Source organism: Oxyura jamaicensis, chromosome 3 (assembly GCF_011077185.1).
Source record: "Oxyura jamaicensis isolate SHBP4307 breed ruddy duck chromosome 3, BPBGC_Ojam_1.0, whole genome shotgun sequence".
Taxonomy (NCBI): Eukaryota; Metazoa; Chordata; class Aves; order Anseriformes; family Anatidae; genus Oxyura; species Oxyura jamaicensis.
The window spans coordinates 111020080-111043531 of record NC_048895.1 but is presented as its reverse complement, the minus strand read 5'-3'; the positions used below and the strand labels follow the sequence as shown (position 1 = coordinate 111043531).

Here is a 23452-nt window from a genome sequence, read left to right as displayed (position 1 = left end):
AAAGAAAACAAAAACCTTACTGCATGCTTAAAATGAAAGCGTTTGACCTCAGAAATCTCTTGCAAATCGAGAATAATGAGGCTGGGGCTAATCCAGGGGTCTGTAAGCTGTTGATAGTAGGGAAGGGGCAGAGGTGTGAAAGGTATTTGGAAGAAAAATGCTGTTCAGCCTGATCTTCAGTGCCTTCCTTGTTCTGGTGCTGACTTCCCAAAGAGCAGAGGCAGGTCCCAAAAGGCCACCAAAACTGGGCTGTGGAGAGGAAGATCTTTGAAAGGGGATGTAGGGAGAGCATCTCCTGAAAGCTGCTGCTGACCTTTAAAGAAAAAAAAAAGCTGGATGGGGCTGGTGGCGGTTGGTGTCTAGAGGAGGGAAATCCTTTCTAGGAACAGAGTCAGGTTTGGAAGGAAAAGGGAGGACCTGAAATATGTACATGCAATGAGAAAGAGAGGGAGAGGAAGATGAGAAATTAATTGCTCCAAAGAAGGTGGCCTAGATCGAAGTAGATGGAGAAGGGTAGTAAGCCTTTTCTGGCTTGGTTAAAGCAAATTTATGTCTTCTAGCTAATTTTGGAGCAGCGGGAGGAAGAAGAATGAGAAGTGACACAGGCAGAAGACAGAGAGCCCTAGAAGAACCTGGATGAACCGAGACTCAGATGGCACGGAAAAAGCTGCATTTCTGAAGAACACAAAGCTCTGATGTCCTTGCGAAGAAGCAGAGCCGTAGGTTAAAAATAAACCCACAATGACAACAGCGAGGACTCAAATAAGCCTAGTCCCTGGATACCACCAGGAAATGGGAAATAATGAGAATCTTGTCAAAATAACTGTTAATCTGAAAGGAGGAGGAGGGCGAGAGAGACTTGAAGCACTTGATTAGAGCCTATCCACAAATCAGCAGGGCTGGATGATACATAGCCCAGGGCCTTAAGGGACTTTGCTAATGAACTTACTGAACCACTGGTAATTATTTTTGAAACATCAGGGAGAAATTGGGAAGAACGAGGACTTGAGGAAAACAAGTGTCATCCTGAAAGATGGCTCCGAAGGAGCACGGATCCGTCTCTGAAGGAGCCGGAGCTGGAGCCGGCGGGGCCTACACCAGGTCTCACATCCTTCACAGGATGATCAGGACGAGCTGCCCCGTAAATCAGGCACATGTGTGTTTATCGGCATGGGTTTTATCCCAGCAGTGCTGCTGGTGCCCATGTGCTGTACAGGGAGGGCTTTGTGTGGTGGTGCAGCTGTCGGGAGTTGCCTCGCGAGGCCTGGTGTGGAGCAAGCAACTGGCCCGAACGGAGCCTTCAGTGCAGGGGGTGCCCCTGTGTGATGATTATCAATTAAAAACTGCACCAGAGTGGGGTGTTAATAATCTCTGGGCCTCTCTGAAGGATCTCTCAAGTTTACACGGGCTAGAAATCAGCCTCTTAGCAATGAAGTGGACTGCTGCTATTCAAATGGCTGCAGTGAGCTGTGCTGCAACCTAAAGGAAACTAGACGACTTGTTCAGGTTTAGGACTAAGACATTTATGGGGAGAAACCCAATGCTGCCTTGGAACAAGTTAATATTTAGAAGCAAGACAGGCTGGGATTTGTAGCCAGGATGCCATGGGGAGGGTGCTCCAACCCCCTGAGAGCAATGGGCTGCAAACTTGGAAATGGGGCTGTGGGATAGCGTTTGCTGTTTGGGCTTCACTTTGTTCTTTTAACAGTGAGACCGAAGGAGACGGCAGCTTATTTTAACTGGGGTATGGTTTGGGATGTGCTGGATGGAAGAGGTCCAGAGTCAGAGATGGATTGCGGTGCAGCTTTGCTGCCTTGGCTCTCTGAAGAAACGCTGATCAATCCTTACAATGCTACCCCTCAACAAAACTGGAGGAAAAAAAAAAAAAAAAAAAAGAGTGAACGAATTTAGCAACTTCGTTGAGTTAAAGAGGAAAACCAAACACACACTGGAACAAAGAAAATAAAGATCTGGCTGCAGAATTATAAATAAGGGGAAATTACAGGAAATGTCAACCTGGAGCCTGGGGCCATTTTCATCCGTGTTGATGAATACAGCCCCAGTGCCCACGAGCAGCCCGAGCTAATTTTAATCTACTGGTAGCCACGCTGGCATAGGTGACAGCACCAGACACCGCACAGAAGAGGACCTTTGTGGCCATGCCACTGACATGCTGAGCCTGTCTTGTGCTTACTGCTCATTACGCCAGGAGGCTCAAGAGGGAGCACTGGACCTGGATGGAGGAAGGAGATGGACAGAGGGAGGACCGTGTCCAGGGGCCTTTCCAGCTCTGGTGCCAATGCCACCAGCCCCTGCTGGCTGGCTGTGTGCCACCTAGCTGAGGTCTGGCCCTAAGTGCCTTGTATCTCCTTAGGCATCTACTGACAGGCCTCTACACAGGGACATGGGTGCTTTACAGGTGTTTGTGTAGCATCTCAGCTGCTCCCATTTCTTCTAGTAAAGCCTCCTCTGGCGTGTTCAGCAGCAGCTACTCTAAGCCAGAGTTGATGCCACCTTAGAGCAGCCAAGCACACCCTCCCCAAGTTATCTGTGTCCTGGGTCCTCCTCAGCCCGTATCCTGGATTTGGGGTTGCAGTGGGTGGGCAAATGCTGCTCTTGTTCTCCAGCACCTGGGCTACAGTGCTGAAATTCCTGACCAGCAGCTGAGAAAAGCAGCTCCACGTTGTAGCCACTCAGAATGGCGCTAATGCATCGGGGAAGAAACGGGTGCTGAATTCCACCCTCTGAAAGACTGTATGAATTTTAAATGGTGATTAGAGTAGCTTCTGCCCTCTCTGAACACAATTGCCATAGATCAGATTGGCATAACACTTAGCTCGTGAGTCATGGCCGGGGTTAAGAAAAACAGTGAGCTCCTCCTGCTGTCAAGATAACAGGCAGTTCTGAGAGTGCAGCAGGTACTTACGTGCACAGGGGACGTGGAGATATTCAGGCATCTCCAGGGCTAAAGTGGGAGGTAGGTACTTAAGATCAATTAGGAATTTAGTCCTAGATTGCCACTACTTTGCAATATTAGGACAATCACTGTTAATTTCTGGGACCTTAGGGAACAGGAAACTCAAGTGGGCTCAAAAACCCTAAGGAAAGTGAGTGGAAAGGCGAGTGCTCATTGCTCTCTCTTCATTACTGTGACAATATTTCTTTTCTCCCCTCCCTTCCATCCCATCGGCTGTAAAAACATCGTTACCAAGGCTGACGTACAAAGAAAGAAATAATTACAATAATTAGGATGCAAGTTTATTGCTCGGTGCCATTAATCCTGAAAGATAAAATGATTACAGGCTGTCAGAACCTGGGAAGGAGTGAAGCCTCGTGCCACACAACCTCCCCAGGGAAGATGCAGCCCCCTGGCAGCTTGGGGACAGTGACCTCCCCAGCTCCAGAGCACCCAGACCCGCAGCCACCAGGCAGCATGCCCTGGGTGAAGGTGACCATCATCAAAATGGAGGTCGCTCTGTGCACTCCTTCTATGAAAACGTTTCAGAGTTTTGCAGATGATTACCCTGCTTTCTGCTCCCTGGGGAATGGTGTAGAGCCTTCATCTGTGGCCCTACAGGCAAGTCACCCGATTTACCATGGGGTCTGTGATTGCCCAAACCACGAGCAGTGTCAGCAGATTGCTCGTGACTCTCCCCATGATGTGGCCACCTCCAGGCCAATCCTTCTGCTGACCTCCACCAAGCTATGTGTCACGCTCCAAAGAAAATCCCAATGATGTTGAGGTGTGGGAAGGGCTGGTGGGTGCCTGGCTGTCGATGTTTTGGCGTGCTTGTGTAACCTCGCCACCCTTTACATTGCTTCTCTACAGACCCACCTTGCAGTCCTTCCCCAGGTTGAGCACACAGGTGGAAGAGATGATCCCCCTCTGCCAGCTGCCCATTAAACATCTTGAAAGACAAAGTGAATCATTGACTTTGGGTTAATTTTTCATCAATTTATTTAATCATGTGAGACCAACAACCTTCCTGTCTGCTCCACTTCTTGGCATCTCAGCAAACCCTGCCCTAACAGTGCTCAGGCTCCAGTGTGGAGCCTCGGCACACAGGAGCCAGCGGTGATCGGCTCATGTTGGCTTGGTGGCCACCTTCCCCTCAAGAGTGTTACGGGCCCTCCGTCTTTCACTCAACACCACCTTCTAGCAGAGGCCTCGTGGTGGGCAGTAATCTGGAAGCAGCCCGAAGGAGAGGATGTCAAACAGAGGATGTTTGAGAGCTGAGTGCCTGGGAGCTCCTGCTCCAGCACGTCTCTGCATGGCCATGTCGGCACCACGATAGCACCAAGCGGTAGGAGCACAAGCAAAGTTTGCTTATTATTATTCTTGTAAAATTTCCTGCTTAGTCCTAAAGATCACATCAGCCTTATCAGGAAATGTTAGAAAAGAAAAAAAAAATCCTATTTTGTAACGTCTGGGGTTGTGAAAGAGATCTGAAATGGCTGAATTAGCATGTTGTTTTGATTCACGAAAACCTAATATGTTCTGGGGCTACAAACAAAGCTCCTCTCCCGCCTCACTCCTGCCTGTGTGCACACGGACTCACTAGTTTACTTGGAGTCGGTCCAAAAAGGTTATTAAACATTATCAGTTCGATAGACATAAAATTTGCTCGGAAGAAAAAAGGAAAAAATAAATGCCACCACCTTGCATTTATTAGTGGATGGGTTTCTTTCCCACCCTAAGGCTTCAGAAGGGTTTCACTGCCAACATAACTGAAGGATGCTCCTGAACTGGACAGGGTAAGAGGCTTGGAGAAGAAAAGCCTGCAGGGTGCTGGCTTCCCAGAGCAGCTCTTGCTTCATCCAGGGACCTTCCCACAAAACCTGCCTGTGAATTTGTGAGGTGGAAGCAAGAAGAAGAGCTGTGGTGTCTGCAAGTGGTGGTAGCCAGGATGCCAAAGTGGCAGTCCTGGTGTGGGTGGCTGTGCTGCTGGGGCTGTTTGTGGCCAGGCTGGCAACAGGCTGTGATTTTTGGGAAGGCTCCCGCGCGGGTGGCTGCGTTGTGCTGCCAGAGGTGTCATCTTCACAATTAGATGGATGAATGAGGGTCCAGATTAGTCATGGTCAATTAGGAGGCTATCATGCCACTTCTTGGAGCAGGATTATTAGTGTGGGTGTTTTGGCCAAGCTCCAGTTACGCTCTCCCATACTCCGCGAGCACTTTCTAATGATCCCAAACCATCGTGTGGCATTGTTACTTGTTGCTGAAAACCAGCAATGTTTTATTCCAAAGTCCGCCACACATCAGGAATGGCTTGAGTGCTCGGCACGTATCAGTTACGCTTAAATGCACACAGAAATCCTTCATGTCGTGAACTGCTGCAGAAATTATTGCTATTAGCCTGGTGATGCAGTTCTCATCAGTTGTCCATCGAGCACAGTCCCAGCCACACATCTCCTGCAAATATGTTGGAAGATTTAGACTTTTCCCTTCTGGCCCACCAAGGTTTCCAGCTGAAAACGCTGCATGCTTCCAGCAGTGGGCTGGAGAATCGTGCATCCCCTAGGGAGCTTCACCTGGGAATTGCTGGCCAGACAAGCTGAACTCTCACCCCTTCCAGCACCCAAAGTTATCACAAACTTTGTGACGAGGAAACGAAGCAGCTGGGGGAGTCTGCAGCTGGTGCTGTACGTTAGTGGTGCCTGGTAGTTAAGCGCAGGAGTCACCATGCTTCACTGTTCAAGAACAAGGGCTTATTTAAAAAGAAGAGGAAAAAAAAATCCACAAACCAACCCTGTTTTTGTTGTGCTGTTCAGTCCGAGCCTAAGTTTTATTAAAGATTTCCATGCGGCCGAACCATCTAATAAATCTTACTGGTTAACAGGCAGAGGAGGAGGAAGAAAATGCTTTTCTGGTACCTTTTGGGAATTGCTGGTACTAAATTAGCTGCTCTGGAATTATTGCTGGCACCATCATGCTGCTGCTGTACCCCGTGGAGGATCGCTGTAGCACACTTCTGTGTGCACACTGCCTGAATTCCAAGCGAGCAGGATATGGAATTTTTAATCATACACAGAAATGCATTCTGTATTCTTTTTGCTCGTGGAAAAATAAACCCTTGAAGGGCATTGCAGGAAGGGAGAGCGCCAGCCCGCAAAGGGAGGGCTGCCCAGCGCTGCTGCCAAGTGCAGGGCCTCCAAATCTCCAAATACCCTGTGAGCTGCCAAACCGAGACGGGGCCCATGGCACATGAGCACCCGTTTGGCACCATCCCTCAAAGGGCTAATTCTAGGTCGAGACAAATTTCTTATTGACTTCCATCAGGCCGGGCTTAATCTGAAAATGGGTGCTCAAGCTGCTCTTGTATTGAGTGCGAGCCGGAGATCTGAGCCATTTATGTTTAGTTTTTCATTAAATGTAATTTAACTGGATATTAAAACAATTCTGATGGACCTCTGTGTTTCCACATGTGCTTTGCAGGGAAAGATCAAGTGCTTTTCCCTTCCCTGTACTCCGAGCAACTGCACTTAACATGTGGAAGCAGTGCAGATAAAACCATAAGTGATGCGGTCAAGATTTTCCCAGCAAATTTGGTATTGAATTATTCCTGTTGAGAGGAGATCGATAGCATGCAGTTAATTTTTAAGTTGTTTATGTTGCTGCTTTTAAATCATGTATTTTGTGATCCATGCTAATGAGTGGAAGAAGGAATTTGTAGCCTCACAGGCTAAGGTCAGAAGGGACCTCTGTGCGTAGTTAATCTGGGTTTGTGTACACGCAGGCCACAGACTTTTCCCCAGGCAGCATCTCTCTTGGAAACACATCTAATCTTTTCTTAAAAACACCATGTTGGTGAGTTCATCTGTCCCTCGCTGGTTCGCTGTTTAATTTTCCTTGCTGTCAGGGAAGTGCCTCACTTCAAGGCTGAGATGCCCAACTTCACTTTCCAGCCCTTGCACCCTGCCGTACCTTGGTCTGTAAGACCAAAAGCTTGTCCATTTGCTCCCAGTGATCAAGTCACCTCTCAACCTTTCTTTGATAAACTCCTTAAAATTCATGTCAAAGATTTTTTTTTTCAACGTGGGGTCATTTTTGCAGCTTTCACATGAACTTTGCTGGTATTTCCACATGTTGCTGTGCTGACCCAAGTCCTCCACTCCCGGTGCCAACGCAATTGCCGACGCGCTCTCTCCTCCCCACGTGTTTTCATTTCCCTGTTACAGCTCATACGCTATAGCCAATATTGCATCGACCTTTTACCCACTGCATTTCAACGAGAGCTTGTGTTTGTAGTTCCGAGTGGCCTCCTTTATGTACTCCTCCGAGGGCCAGGCTTTCTAAAGGGACCACTGGCAGGTGCAGCTGCAGTCGTGCTTCCTAAAGATATTGCTTTGCAATTACAACACCTCTGCTGGCTTGAGACCGCCCAACGGGGACATGCAGATAACCGCCGATACTGCTCGCTCTGTAATACTCTTAACCCCACCAAGTGTTACACCACCTGCAGCCTTTACCAGGGGAGATTTTCTGTTACCTGCATTGTCGGTAGAAATATTAAATAGCATTGAAGAAGAATCAATGCTTGCTACTGATGGCCTTGCTCAATGATACCTTCTCATTAACAACTACATTTTGAGATCTGTCAGTGAAGCAGATTTAATCTCTCTAATGTGTGCCTTGTTAATTCCATATAATACCAGCCAAATACCTGGGAGAGATCGCGCTACATTATACCATCACAGTTGTCTTTAGCAGCCAGGCGTGTTTTATTAAAAAACAAAACAAAGAACCCAACTCCTACCGCTGAAGCAAAAAGCAGGTTTGTTTGACAAAGACCCATTTTCCTGGAAAATGCATCGATTGCTGTTCATTATACTATTAGTATCTAGTTATTTGTTGAAGAAATCCCAAATTAACCGCTCTGTTATTTTGCAAAGGACCACCACCAGGCTAAATGAGACTACTTAGCCTGATGATGATACTTTGCAAAATTAATTGCTGCACTAAGATTCTGCCTTTCACCTTTTCAAAATACAGGGAACACTTTGGCAGTGCCCTCATCCCTCTGAAAGCCTCTGAACAGTAAGGGTTATTAAAAATCAACATTAGTGGTTCCAACAGCTTCTCAGCTAAGTCCCCAAAATGCCTGTGTGTAAGATGGCCAGTTCACCTGGTTTGAGAACTTAGTTTCTGACCTTTTTCACATCTCTCCTCACTGCAAGCCATGCCTGCTGTTGGCCCACTCACAGTACAAGATGGAACCAAACATTCTTGCTTCTTTCCAAATGCAGATGAGAAATACCCACCCGTCAGATAGTTCTGTTGCACTTCCGTACTCCATCAGCAATGGTTTTATAACAGATTAAAATTATAGATTTGATCCTAACAGTTTTAAAGTCCTTTTCTTTTTGCTCCTATTGGCCATTGGTACCTCAATGGTTCCCTCAGCTGCCTTTAGCAGCAGCCAGTTTTTAACCTATACCTGGTATGTGTTACTGCTAAGCTTCCATTTTTTTTTTCCTATTTCCATGCCTATTGCTTTATTTAGTCTCTGTCGCAGCTTTCACATCTCTTTTTGGCCAAAATATTTTTCCCTGAACATGTCCCCACATATTTAGAAATTTTTGAAATAGTGCCTTTATTTTTGGCATCAAATAGGATGTATTTTACTATTCCTATTTTTGGTGACTATCCCGCTGTAAATGTAGGATTCCAGTACACTGTGCTGATGATTGCTTTAGGCTTTGGCAGAAAAATCATTTAAAAGTTTGAAGTTACTTTTTATTGACGGGTGTCATATTCTGCTTAAGCCAAACCAGTTTATTGGGATCATCATCACGGTGCTGAAGCAACACCTAGGACGTAGGACGCTGGTTTTAACTCTCCTTGATCAGTCACAAGGTTTGTGCATAGGACACTTTTTTTTTTTAACTCTCCTTGGTCAATCACAAGGTTTGCTGTTTGTGGGGTGCAGAACAAAGCATCCCTTGGTGTCAGAAACCTCGGGAAATGGTTGTGTGAGATGCTCGGCTAACGTCCCCTGGTTTAAACAACAAGAATGGGCTTCAGCAGCCAAGAGAGGGCGCTCCTTAAATTAATAAAAGGAAGCAAAAGAGGGAGAAAACAAGAAAAACAAACAGTAGAAAGAGAGAAACTGAACGTGCTTTCTTAAAAATATATTTTTTCTCCTCCACCAAAGCAAAAGATTAACCCCAAGTTGAAACATGGAGGTGCTTTTCTGCTGTAGGACAGGTGTGAGAAGTGTCCCTTGGCTAAGGAGACAGCCAAAAGGAGACATGGGGCTACTGGGGGCTGTGCAGCCACCCCACTTCTCTATCCCTGGCCACAAGGCACAACCCCTCCAGCCCTGGCTTTGCTCAGAGCCTCAAGGCACTGCTGCTGTGGAAATAAACACCAAGCCCTCGCGAAGCCCAGCTGGGAAGGGGAGATGGGTCCTTTTGTTCCTGTGCGGGGCACGGCCGGCAGCATTCACCAGCCAGCAATGGCTTTTTGGCAGGACATGGGTAGCTCGGCCAGCCCCCAGCATGCGTAGGTGCTCCGCAAAGGGCTGGCGCTAGGTGATGCCTGAAGCCAGCCAGCCTTTCTGCTCTCCGTACCAGTAATGTAATACTTTTTAGAAGGCCTTTAAGTCCTGCCAGTGCCTGTGAGGGGTGCCAAGTTTTATTTTTGTCTGCCAGTTTGGGAAGTTTGTTAAACCTGTGACTGGTATCAGGGAAGCGAGCCCAAAAACCAATCAAAGACACACAACAAATAATAATTAATACCAGTGTGTGGTGCTTATTTGCTATTTTTTTTTTTTTTCCTTTCAAGGCTCTTTTGGCTAGATAACAAAATCCAGTCCCACATGATGGCAGTCTCTCATACAGTGCTTACTTCTCATCCTCTGGTTACACGGGGCAAAGTGAGGAAAACAGGGTGACTGTGCTCTGCTGGAGGAGCCCAGTGCATGGCCCTGCCCTCAACCCACAGTGCCTGAATATCAGGAGATGCATGAACCCCAGTAAAGTGCTGGAAGTACACTTTGAAAAATGTTGCATCCCTAAACATGTAGTTTGAAGGACTTTAAACACATACTTTAAAACCCCAGATGGTACACACCTCCCTTCCCCTGCCCCTTTGCTATTAGGCAGCATTAATTTATTTAGCAGCAGAAAATGTTAAGGCACTGGTAATTCAATTTGAATGTTTTTGTTTCTCACCTGCAGAACTGCCTGGAGTGGTTCATGTTGGGACCTGCTTTAATATTGCCTTTCTCTGGGTCATAGATGGTGGTTGCCCGTGCATAAGCTCCTCCAAGAATAAAGATGAACCCATTGAGAGTGACTGCAGGAGCATATTTGTTATCTGTCAATGGAAAGCAACACTGAGATCAGTTTTAGGCTCAGGTTTGTAGACTGTTTTTATTTATACATTCCCCTTATTTATAGATAAGTCACGTTTCTTCATACCTCCAAGGCTAGGGAACGAAAAATGAGGACATCTTTCCTGGTTTTGTTCTTCTCTCTTACTGTTCTCAAAGGCACTTTTAAAGTTCATCAGTCCTTCATCCCCCAGTACACACCTCCCTCTAAACTGGAAAGTACAATTATCCTCTTGCAGAGCCTAATGGAGTCACCGTGAAAGCACCACTCTTACATATGAAATTAAGATGTCAAGTTGTTTCAGACTTTTGAATTGCTGCAAATTTTAACTCAGATGCTTCCCAACTCTGCGCAGCAGCTAAGTACAGAAGAAACCCACAGTGCAGAGTCCCACTTAATAATATTCAGCAGTTGATTCTCTTTTGTATTCTACTTTTGCTTGTGGGAAGGTCACCCACACAATCCAGAAAAATTTCTGAGACCTGACTTTTTTTCTCCTTCATCTGTCTCGCACCTGTATTTTTACTTTCAGATGTGTGAAGTACCTCCGAGCAGTCCCGTGTATTGCAATGAACTGCGCGACACCGGGGTTTGAAATTAAGCGAGTGCCTTCTCCTAAGTCATGTTCAATCAAAGTTTCCAAGGATGCTTTAAAACTTTGCAGTTAGCTGCAGCATTATTAGAAATACTAACCATAATTTATTGAATAAAATAATTCTGATTTAATTAGTTGACTTGTCCCGTATGCCGCTATCACGCCATATGCACATTATTAAATATGAGCCAGTTGGGCTGAAATTTCTCACGATGGTGTCTGTCTTAATGTGAAACAGTTTTTTTAATCAACATTTCAGCGAAACCAATCAGTAGTGTCTGGGAACAAAAGACGGGAAAATACATTGCTTGAGTTAAAATATGCCTTGCAATTAGTTCTCTAAGAATTAAGTGCCTAAGCCCTTTGGAGCAGACATTTCCTGGGTGGCTATCCTGGTGTTAGTGGACACGTATTTTGCGCTTCCTATAAAAATACTCTGAGTAGCTATTACGTTAAAGCTTCTCCCAAGTCTGAATTTGTATATCTCTAAAAAGGGTGGTCCTCTTGCATTTCCAGAGAAGAATTAGCCTAGACAAAGTGCTGCTGGGCATGTGCGGGGCATCCAGGGCAGCACGCTGGAGAGAAGGGCCACAATCTTTACTTGTGTTGCCCATAATGGCCTCCATACAGAGTCCAAGGGCTCTATAGGTTCCTCCCATATCTGTGACTCTACAACTGCATCCTTTTACAAAGAAAGAAAGAAATGAGTTTAAACCAACTGCAGTGACTTTACTTTTGGCATTCTCTTACCTCTTGCCTGGCTGGCACTGTAACCCTGAGGTTCTTTTAAAACCATCTCATTCCATTAAAAAATGTTAACGAGAGATTTAATTTGACAGGAGTTAAGCAAAAGTTGCTGAATGTGTCCAGAAGAGTGGTAATTTCCTTAACTGGGGTTTGAAGTTGTTAAACTAAAAGGGAAATAATGGTTTTGTGGTGTCTGCCTCTGTTCCAGCATGGCTGTGGTGTGGTCTGGCGCAGTTTGGGGGAAATACGGGGCTGCAGCACTCGGCGTGAACACAGACAAAACATGTTACGGGTTTAAGATGGACTCCTATTACGCTCAGCATCTACAGGCATATGTCAAAAAACACAGATGTATTAGGAAAATGTCACTGATCCTTGGGAACAGATGGGAAGAAACTAATTCATCCAGAAAATAGAACAAGGAGTATTCAGTTTCTTCTCGGTGCCACTAAGCCACTATAATTCATCAGAAAGACTTATCTGTCCTAACAACTCGTCTCACATCCCTTTCCAAGTCAGGCTTGCATATGTGACATTTTTTCCAGTTAAGACACTCATCAGAATTTTTCCATATTTAATTATCACATTTTCCTGTATTTTTTTTTTCTTCAACGAGCACTATTTTGCAGAAGAATAAAACTGTCGCATTAAAAAAAAAAAAAAAAAAAAAAAAAAAGAGCTCAGTACAGCTCAGTACTCAACTCCCAGATCTCACAGGGAAATTATTTGGGGCTCCCTCAAGGCAGAAACAGCGACTTCTCAGGAGACTGAATCACTGACTTCACATTCCTTTTTGTCAAAGAAAAAGAGGGAACCCCCTTGGTTATTTTTATAGTGATTTTTTTTTTTTTTCATTTCAAATAAGCAGACAGTGTGATATTCTTTTTCTTTGTTTTCTTTCTTTCCTTTTTTTTTTTTTTTTTTTTTTTTAAGAGGCAGTCATGCTCGATTCTCATCAATATTGCAATACATCACCTATCTGTTGTCTTTTTAGTGCTTTTGGCTTTAGCTACAAATTCATAAATTGGCATAAAGTAAGCATAAGACTGAGAAACAAGGAAATCTCTGCTGCTTCTTTCAGGAAGGGAGAAGTTTGCAGCAAACAGTACTGTAAAAATGTAAAGTCACCAGGTTGGTTTAAGACTCTCTCTTTTTTTCATTGTAAAAGGACACAGTCGTAGAGCCACAGATATGGGAGGAACAGATCCTGATGAAGATATGGCAGAAGGACACAAGGGACACACATTCAGACGCTGGTTGAAAGAAGGCCGTGTATTTTACTTTTTTTGTTACCATGGAGGCAGAAATTTTTCACAGACACAAGAAGCTTGGAAAACTCAAGCTGGCACCTAAGTGTGGATGACCTCCTTCAGTCTGCAACCTTACTTCATCCCTGTCCTACCCGTGTTGTTGCCTTACCCTTTCCAGGTCTTGGTAACCTCATGCAGACACCCAGGAGCCCCCAAAGTTGGCCACTGCTAATCTGTAACATGGTAATAGTGCAAGGTGGTGGGGGACCCTGATTTTGGGAAAGCTTGTGCTGGTTGGGCTTTTTGGTCAACACTCTTGGGTGTGAGCAGAAGCCTCTGTGAGTAAGAGGAAAATCTTAAATGAGATTTGTACACGACAGCAAGCTCACTTGAGATTAAAAGGGAGAGTAAATAATTGTAAAGGTAATAATAGATAAAATATACTCTTCTCTAATTGTGGCTAACATCATAGCATCATTCTCCTTTGCTGTTGCTGTAGGAAAACATGCAAATGTTTTTATTCTTCTATTGACGAGTTGTTGCAGGAATGGGTATGCACTCAAACACAATCCTTGAGCCAGAGCCGTATTTCCCATGGGGTTGATAAGTTAACCTACTGGTGTGCTCTCTTTCTAACAACAACATGCTGTCTGTGATGTGTTTTATGGCTCTCATATCTCCTGGTACATTACATGGTCAAGTATCATAGATCTGCTTTCCATTCCATGATTACTTACAGACCTTATGCTGCCTTCCAGTGAAGCACTCAGTCAGAGCCTGAAGTAGCATGAAAATGAATGGCAGCAGCACTTCATATGGAAACAGGTTATTAAAACCAAACCCAACACTTTTGTCAGGAGGAAGAAATGCTAGCATGCCACTAGACCTGATACGGCTCCAACCAAAGGATCTCCCTGCAGGCGTGGGCGGCTGGGGTGTGGAGAATGATGAGAATGATGCACATGATGAAGCATATTGGAGAAAGGAGACTACTTAATAGTATCCAAATCTGATTTTAATAGCAAGCATTTCTTCCCCTCCCTGAATACTATGCAGACAAGCTCAAGAATGGCATAGTAATGGGTGAGATAGCATCCTTCAGCAGTCGGGAGACTGCAGTCTGATCCGTAACAGAGCTCGGGAGGCTGAAGTGCAGATATTGCAATTAGCAGTGAGGTCTCGGATGTCAGCCCTTCTGGCACAGTGCTGTCACCGTAAGGGAAAGCCAGTGCTCCCCAGAGAATGAGGAGACAGAAGAAGGAGACAGCGGGATGAGGAATGATGATGGCCAGGAGTGCTCCAGGAATGGGCCTGATGTGTTTGGCTATGGTGGGGAACATGCAGCAGATGAGAGGAGGAAGCCAAGATACATCATCCCGCATGAAGACAGAGATGCTAGCTGATTTCTCTTAACTACACAAGATTCACTGCTTTGAGACTTCTAGGTGAGAGCCAGCCCAATACACAGCACAAATACCAAACTTTAGGACTTGGAAAGAGGGACAGGACAAAGACATACATCTGATTTGTCTTGTAAAGCCAAATTCATGGGACTAGTTGTGCATTTTAATCAAACTAAGCTAGAGGATGGTGAAGTAGAAATGCCCAGATGCTGCTAACACCATTTTACATGTATTTCTTGCATTCTTAGCTCTATGAATGTCCCACTTCAGTTTGACATATTACTCCAGTAGTAAACGGTATGGGGAGGAACTAGATACTTGGATTAGAAACCAGAAATGCTCGTAGATCTTTGACCTCTGTGTTCCCATAATTCTCAGTAGATTTTAAAAGTTAGTAGTGGTGATGCATAAACACTTACAATCCAGAAACACCAATCAAAACTTGTAATTCCATCAGTAGAGATGCTGACTGTTCAGGGTATCAAAAAAGGTGTATTTTAGTGCCCTGACGTGAAGGCACAATGTGAACTAAAATGCAGTGACAAGATAATTAGGCTTACTTACAATCACTGACTTCAGCATGTCTACGGCCATCTTGTTAAATAGGCCAAAACTTAGGAAGCTGGGCATTAAATATATTTTTAGCAGAGCTATATAGGACGACCTGGTAAGAAATGGAAGGACGAGCACTACAAGGATGTAGCCTGGGCTCATTTACTTTGTAGGACTTTGGCCCAACACCAGCAAACTTCTTAAAGCTCCAAACACAAGAGAATGTGCAAGGTGTCTTGCATGCAGTGCAAGGTGTCTTACATGCAGTGCAAAAGCCCTGGGAGGCTCCACTATCCCCATGATATCAAGCTGTGCTGCTGCAGGAACATCTGCTGGCTCCACAGATGGGGAGAACAGAAGCAGGGCAAAGGATGGGGAACTGAGAAAGAGAGTATCCTCTCCAAATAGAGAGATGTGTAATCAAAACCTTTTTCTACCCCAAAGCTACCACAGCACTCATGTGCAATGTGTCGGTGAGCCTAATTTCATACTTACTGCCCACAGGTGTCCCAACACCTCAAGGCAAGTGAAGGTTAAAGAATAAACAGAAATGGGGGGTGAACTCACTGCTTATTTGGTGGCGAAAGTCAGGCAGAAGAGAGAGTAGGGGCTGAGCTCTGTGGATGTGCTACCAGTCCCCACTTCATACCTCTTCTACACAGACAAGAATATCCATCCTCCTTCATCTCCATTAAGATTATCCTAAAAATGCCCCTTTCCCTCTCCATGGTTGACACCAGTGTTGCCTTGAGTTAGGCTGGCACACGATGCTTTGGAAGAGATAGAAATGTTGGGTTCAAATGTGTGCCATGCTGCATTCAGCTCGCTGATGGCTGTAAAATACCAGTAACTTGAAAGAGGTGCTACTGGTCTGAAGATCTCCAGAGACTTCTTTTGATACCGGCATCTACTGTTGCATATTTGAACATACTTGAGGTGTTTTTAAATAATCTGTTATTCTATTTGAAGTCAAACAGGCTTCAATGATCTCAGGAGTCATCTTGAACAACACAACTCACTGTCAGATGTCTCAGGTTACTTAGTCCAGAGAGACACCTCAAGAATCCACAAATACACACAAAAAGGCTTTGAGGCTGTCAAAGACACCCCAGAAATGATTGTATCAGAGTTCATCTCATCTGCTTTTTGTAAAAAGTAGCCCAAGACTCCTACTCCCTCTTTGTGTTAAGTAAAGGCTGACTGACTGCACATGCAGTGTCACTCAGCTCTTTGGGGATACTATTTGGGGATACAAGTACAGGTGATATTATGGTTCTTGTAGAGCTGGAGAAATAAAAATATATTTCCAGTATTCCAACAGCCTTTTTAGAGAAGACCAAGCATCACGTCAGTTCACTTTCCCAGACGTTCTCCACTGGGGTGCAATTTTTCAGACTTTGTGTTCTTTTACTTCATTTGCAAATAAATTGGCATTATACATTTCTGAACAAAGGCGCACAGCAACTCTGCATTTCATCATATATTTTATGCCTTCAACTTAACTAATTAACTTTGTTTACACCAAGAAAACATAAACACTGTCTTTTAACTTCATTGGTGTCTTTTGTGTATTTTTGTTAGTAAATGGTAGTACCCAGGCATTAGAACAATGGGTGACAAACCCACCTCTGGATGGTTTGGATGATTTTTCCAAAGCACGCATAGTGTTGATGTCTGCTAGACAGTATAATGAGCCCAGGGAATGATTTCTTAGCTCCTGTGGCACTTGTGCTATTCTGGTAAGGAAAAGGAGTACCTCTTTGCATAATGCATTCATTTTTGCAATACACCCTGAGTATAGGAAAACCTCGTACCGTCAGTCAGTGGATTAAATGAACGGTGGCAGCTGCAGCTATGTGATGGAAAAATGCAGGAAATAGGTTTGTTTGCACTGCTGTATTACATAAACATGACTTTTGCTGGTTAACGCCCTCCCGCTGGGCACTTCATGCTGCATCATATGCATGTCATGTTAAGTTAGGCTGGACACAAACAGCAGCAAGGGAGTTGGAAAGCAGCAGCGCTGTCTTCACAGGGCAGACTACAGCCATGGCTGGACCATCGCCTCGTGATCTGTTTTACTAGGAAACTCCAAGACGAGAGTCATAATAATTGTAATGAGCTACCATAAAAAAGAGCAGCTTATTTTAGCTTTCTGAATGTGCTTAGGCCACATCCGGATACCTTATAACCATACTTCTGTAATGTATTGCTTGCTATTCATACTTGATCTACGAGGTTGAACACTGAGATCATGATTTTTTTACACAAAGCATCTCGTGCCACAGTTTCAACATGATGAAGAGGTTTAGGACACAAAAGCAAGCCATCCTAAAGCAACGTCTCTGTGATGACTGCATGAGAGCTCTTTGGACACGTGGTCTGGGGCAGCTGTCACCTGCAGGAAAATCCTTGTGAGACTGAATTCTAAACCCCATTTCCAAAAGCAGCCTTGACTTTCAGGGTTCAAGCTGGCACAGAAAACAAATCAATTGCAATCTTCCAAGCACTACCATAACTTTGGAAGTCTGTACTTCTGAAGTTGGCTTCTACCCTGGAAAATCTGGCTTCTCACCTTGCTCTTTTTCTATAAAATAGAGTTGCTTGCTCTATCTTGTAAAATGTTCAGAGAACACGAGGGTATCATATACTAATAAACACAATTCCAATAATCTACATGTCTTGGACATCTCAGAACCTGAAGCATGTATGCCTTTGAAGACCACTGATAAATCCCAGTTAAGAATGGCCACCTCTTCCTACCAGAGGAGCCATTTTAACAAAAACACAAGTGATTATCCATTGACTGAGCAGTGCTGTTTTAAGCATGGAGCAACATATGATATTAGAATGAAGTTTCACTGCACTTCATGATTTTCTGGATCTAAAATTGCTAGTTGTCCATACCTAATAACTGCTTTCCTTTCTCCTCTACTTTGAACTCATCACTTCTAGCTGATAACTAGCTGTATTAATGAGTGACAATTGCCTTCAGTAAAGAACCAGATAATTGCCTCTCTGGTATAAAATACATGCATTCCTGCCAATCTACTATAAACATATCTCCCCCCCCCCAAAAAAAAAAAAAACTAATTTGCTTTGCACAAAGGCATTAAAATACCTGCAGCACAGAGATTTCTGTCATAATACGAGTTTGCTCTGACAACACAAACCCCTTACCAATCATTGGAGATTCTATAAAACTCCACGAATTAGTCTGGGGGATGTAGGACTGTAAGACCCCAGCAGCCCGTCCGGCTTCATTCACCCCACCGAAGACGTAGATCTTCCCACCGCAAACGGTAGCAGCGGCTGAATGCACGGCCTTGGGCAGAGGAGCAATGGTCTCCCACTGGTTGGTGATTGTATCGTACCTGTGATGAGAGCAATTGGAGTGAGCTGAGATGATGCAACACCAGTTGAAGAGTAAAGGCAGGATAGACAGGCAGAGAAAGCAGGCTGGGATATAAGAGAAAGGCAGCTTGACAAGCTGAAGAAAAGCAGAGGTGGAAATGTATTTTCTAACATCATACAAATTCAACCACTTGGTAAATAGTGTAATTAACGCCTTTTCTGAGCTTTTAAAACATTGATAAAAGCCCAGAGAAAGCTAGTCCTATTTTCTGTATATGCCTCTCAAATCTGATTATAGTCCAAGCTAAAGAAACTCGGGACATCTTTGTTGAGATGTCTTCCACTAATTAATTTCTATTAACAACTATACAATGAGATTATTCTTGCAAATCAGTGCAGTGATATCCAATAGCAACCGCAGGCAGGCAGCTGTTAATATACTTCAGTTGTTCAGCTTGTGGAACACATCTCACCTGCACTATAATGCAACACGATAGCTCTTTTTACTCTAGTTAACTGACCAGTGATGCACATTTTGTGCCAGAGTGAGTTGCTTCCATTAATTTTCTATTGTGCAAACCATGTGCTTCATTGCAGGATGCCGCAAATGTTAATGCCAGAATAAGATTTCACCATTGCATCCATATTTGACAAGAACCAAACAGAAAAGAGTATGCATGAAAGTGCTAAATTAGTTTTAAGGTCATCAGTATCTGATTTAATTAAGCCATTGACCATAAGGGATGTGCAGTTAATAATCCATGGATGAAGATTCATTTTAGACAATGTCACAAGTACAGATGTCATTTTTTTTTTTTTAAAGATAATGTGGCAGGGATCCAAATAGCTGCTCTAAAATGAGTCTTGGAGACAGTGGAAAATAATGTGATTTTTAGGCTTCAATATTTCCATGTAATGGCACATTCAGTCAATGAGGACTTTCCTGCGAAGCAATTATTCAGAACTGTGTACTGCAAGAACAGAAGTCCTCTTCACCCATTCAGGGCTTTTGTTCTTAATATTAGTAATATGCAATATGCAAACATTAAATGAATCCACAGCCACAAATCCATCTGTAGAAAATGATTTAACGACAGGGGAATTCTTCCTTTGTAACATGTCCCTCAAATACCCACTGCCCAGACTTGGGGAAAATATAAGGGACAAAAGAAATAAATGGTGGAAGTAGCACAAACTAATGTGCTTAATAAAAATGCATTAATGAGTTTCCAAGTAATATAACCAAAAGTAATTAACAGACTCATAAATGAAGAAAAGAAGGCAAACTTTAACTGAAAAGTAAGAAGTGAGTAAAGTCCCTTATAATGAGCATGGAGAACTGCATTTTACAATGCTCTAAATTAGTAACTGAGAAATCAAATTCATCTACAACAAAGTGATTAAAGGGAAGAAATATAACAATATTAAACAGTATGGTGCTGGGAACATTCAGGAGGACACACCTATATTGTGCTGATTCTTTAAGCCTGGTACCAAACCCACCAAAACCGAGACTGGAGATGCATGTTTGGCTACACAAACCTCTTCCAGGTAAGGCACCACATGCTGCATCTCTTGCATTTGCCCACAGCCCTCAAGGCAGCACTCACCGCTATCCTAGCAGATAGGCAAAAATGTCAAATAATGTAAACAGTTTCATACACTTTTTGTTGTTCTTTGCTAACTTGCATACTGCAGTAATTTGGGGTTTGGCAACTCAATTTTTGATGTGTATAAAAAAAATGGTTAATGAATTGGTTAATTGGAAATAAATTGAGGAAAAAAAACAGATGAAAAGAACTGAATTCTTTCTATCTCCCCAGTGTCTGAGATATGAGTTGTATCTGCCACCTAATATTTAGCATCACTGTCAGTCTGAACTTCAGAAATGTTTCTGGCCAGTCTACAGGGTCTGAGAGGGGAAAGTTGTGGGCAGCTGTGCTGCCTTACCTAGCTCTGGCAGAAATACCAGCCTGACTGCTGCTTCCAAGACAGACACATTACTGCTAACGATCTTCTGATCCTTCTAATTCATTTTCAGACAAAGAAGAGGTTATAGCCTTCAAACTGGGGGCAGCTGAGGACCACGTTTATAGGAATACTGGTGAAAGATTCAAATTGCAGAAATTAAAGTTCCTTTTTCTGGATGAATTTTACTGGGACCCCAGAGGCCTCCTATACTCCATTTTTCACCCACTTTCATTACCCTCCACTTATATTTCACAATGATGAGAACTGATCTTTCTGTCTTCCGCTCTCCATCTGCAAACAGAGAAATGACCAGTTTCATTTCATCTACTGAAATCTGCAGATCTACAGGACACAGGTGCAAGTGGAACAGCTTAAAAATCTTGAGTGTCCTTTGGTTTCAAAAGCCAGTGAACCATTAGGCAGGTGGCAGCCAGTCCTTGTCCACCCAACACCACCACCCAACTTGGATCTTATACAGTCTGCTTCTTTCACTTAAGAGGATTGCTTACTCCTGTGGTTGAAAAAGAGAAGGAGGTCCCTTCAAGTTCCTCCATCCACAGGGAATTTATTCCTCTGGTTCATTACCTCCTTGTGAAATGGTAGGCCTGATTTCTAGTCTCTGTTTTGCTTCAGCTCCCACCCATCTGACAGTAAGTCTTTTTTCTGTTAGATTATAAAAATGTCTACTGTCAAAACTCTCACATATGGACGTGCAGAAAATAATAAAGTCACCTCTTCACCTTCTATAGGATAAACTAAGTAGTCTAAGCTCCTTAAGTTTCCCCCTACAAAGCAGGTTTCCATCATTTTGGTCTAGCTCAAGTCAGCTCTTAATGTGTTCACAGAGGGATTTGCACCAGATTAACTAAATTGGTTTAAAAATTAATGAAGTTGAATCTTTGTAACCTTTTTAAAGACAGGAAATAACAACACCTGCTCTACCTCTCTGCCCTCTGGACTCTCCTTTCGCCACATCATCTCCAGTGATGCCATCTCTCCATCACCTCTGGTGCTACTGAAGCTTTTTGGCTGCCTTTAACACCACCTCTACTCAGGGGCCAGCAGGGAGGGAACTGATTTAAAAAATAATCACTTTGATCTCTTTCCATTAGTCAAGTTTTGCATTTGATTCCCCTGCTTGAAGCCGTAGATGGAGACTTAATGGGAGCTGGCTTTGAGCCATGCAAAGGTTTTTCCTCCTTCTCCTCTGCTGCTCCCTCCAGCCCCAGCGTGCCCATGCCTCTCCTTGGCTGTAGGCCTAGTAAGCCCATCCAGTATGCTGAACGGGAAACTTCAAGGACATCTCCTTTCACGTGACAGACTCCTGGTTTGGCAGTCCACTTGGTGTTACATAGATGCCCTTGCATGCCTTCCTCTGCCCTGCGTGCAGCCTAGCATCCTGCGGTCCATGGCCCTGCCATGCTCTGGACACCAGGCTTTCGATGCGTGTGTCCCAGCCTGTCACATCTCCTGCACCGAGCTGTGTCGTCTCACCTGACCCTTGTGCAGGCACTATGCTCTGGTTTATGTTTTATTTATATACCCCTGATATGGCAAATGATCTGAACCCTGTAGAAAATACAGCCCAGGCATGAAGAAAACACACTCAGAAATAACCCTGCTACTTTTCAGAACTCTCCACTGACAGGATTTCAGCTGTGGGCCTGATCCTCCTCTTGCTTCACTTGTTTAGTTTAGCATCTCCTTTCTCACTTTTCCCCTACAACCCTGATATTACCAGGAGAAAACCCTGTCACTTCAAGTTGTGCCATTTGATTCCCTGCCTTGTTGACTTTTGATCCCTCCAGTACCTGAAAATAGCTCCCCCACCCCATCCCTTAATTTCTCTCCTTCTAGTTTACAGCTGTATAAATATCTTCATTTATTCACATTATAAAATCCTTGCAACATGGTCAGTAGCTTACAGACATGCACTCTCCAGTTTCTTATACATTATTTAATTCTGTTTGTAGGAAAGCTGCTATTTAAAATAAAGCTGTACAGTGTCATATTGATCTGCTCTTCAGATGATTCACGTGTTGTTTAAAATCATATTAATGGATTACTATTTTTTGCCTTTTTTATTTTCTTCTGACTGTTCTGAGGAGCTTAAGAAACTATTCTTGGACAAGGCTATATATTTAATTTTCTTAACACATCAATAAAACAGTAGGTTTTGAAGCAGTTGATAAAGCTTCTAAGGCTTATTTTTACATTGAATTTTTTAGACTCTCTTCCAAGTACACACTGCCAGCTGAAGTAATCTCCCAGTTTTAGACAACCCTATTGTAAAAGTGCTGTCAGGTCAAGGGGATTCATCTTCTTCTGTCCTTCAAACAGATAATAACCACAAAGCACCCACATTTCCACACTTTTAGTCACATATATTGTCTTGTCAGCATATGCAGTCTTCTCGGCTCTTAAATTGCATATATTACAAGGCCCATCCGTTATCTAAAAACCTAGTTCGTGGATCCACTTCATTTCTCCGCCTCCCAACTCAACTCATATCTCAGAAGAAGACAGAAAGTGTAATACTCTCTCGCCTAATACCTAATGACTCGCTCCCTGTCACACAGAAACTTGCCAGAGGGACTTGATTGAGAACTGCAGTCATGCTGTTATTTTCCTAAACAGCCATTCCAAAAACATAACTCTCCCTGAATGTATACCCATGTATATTCACAAGAACAGACTTATAACTCAGCCAGTCTGGCACATGCATATTGTTTTAAGATGAGTAATAAATGACTCCCACCTGTCTGTTTGTGGTAGTCCTGTAATATTATCCGTCAAAATAGAACTTTACTGCCTCTTTGCAGACAAATGGCAGATAAAGGGTAAAAAGAATCTCAGTCCTATTGAAGTTGATGGGAAAACACCCACTGATTTAAGTGGCACCAGAATTTCTTGTTGAGGCTGCACCCTTCAGCATCAATGACACAACTGAAAGCACAGACAGAAGCACTCAGGAGCTGATGCCATAAATCATTAGGAGTCTGATGGTCCCTACTTGCTTTAATGCTTTCTAATGGTGCAGTAGATATATTAGGTGCAACCAGGTAATAGCATGTATAGCTAATATGGTCTGACAACTGTTTGAAAAAAAAATAAAACAAAAACATCTTTGTAAAATTTTAACCATTTAGGATGAAATGTTTCAAAAATGCTCAGAAGAACATGGGTGGAGAACAAGAAGAAAACTGGTGGAAAATATTATTTTAGCCATTTTTGGAGAGCAG

General features: G+C 43.6%; 1 protein-coding gene across 13 annotated transcripts in view; it reads right to left on the bottom strand.

Moving 5' to 3' along the window:
- KLHL29 (kelch like family member 29) overlaps positions 1-23452 on the bottom strand; it is a 390896-nt gene that overhangs the window by 2927 nt on the left and 364517 nt on the right. For all 13 annotated transcript variants that reach the window (XM_035321012.1, XM_035321021.1, XM_035321009.1 and 10 more), the window contains 2 exons: positions 18066-18259; positions 10177-10321 (listed from right to left, as the gene is read on the bottom strand). In XM_035321012.1, coding sequence (XP_035176903.1) covers positions 10177-10321; positions 18066-18259 — 339 coding nt within the window. The remainder of the gene's footprint in view (positions 1-10176; positions 10322-18065; positions 18260-23452) is intronic.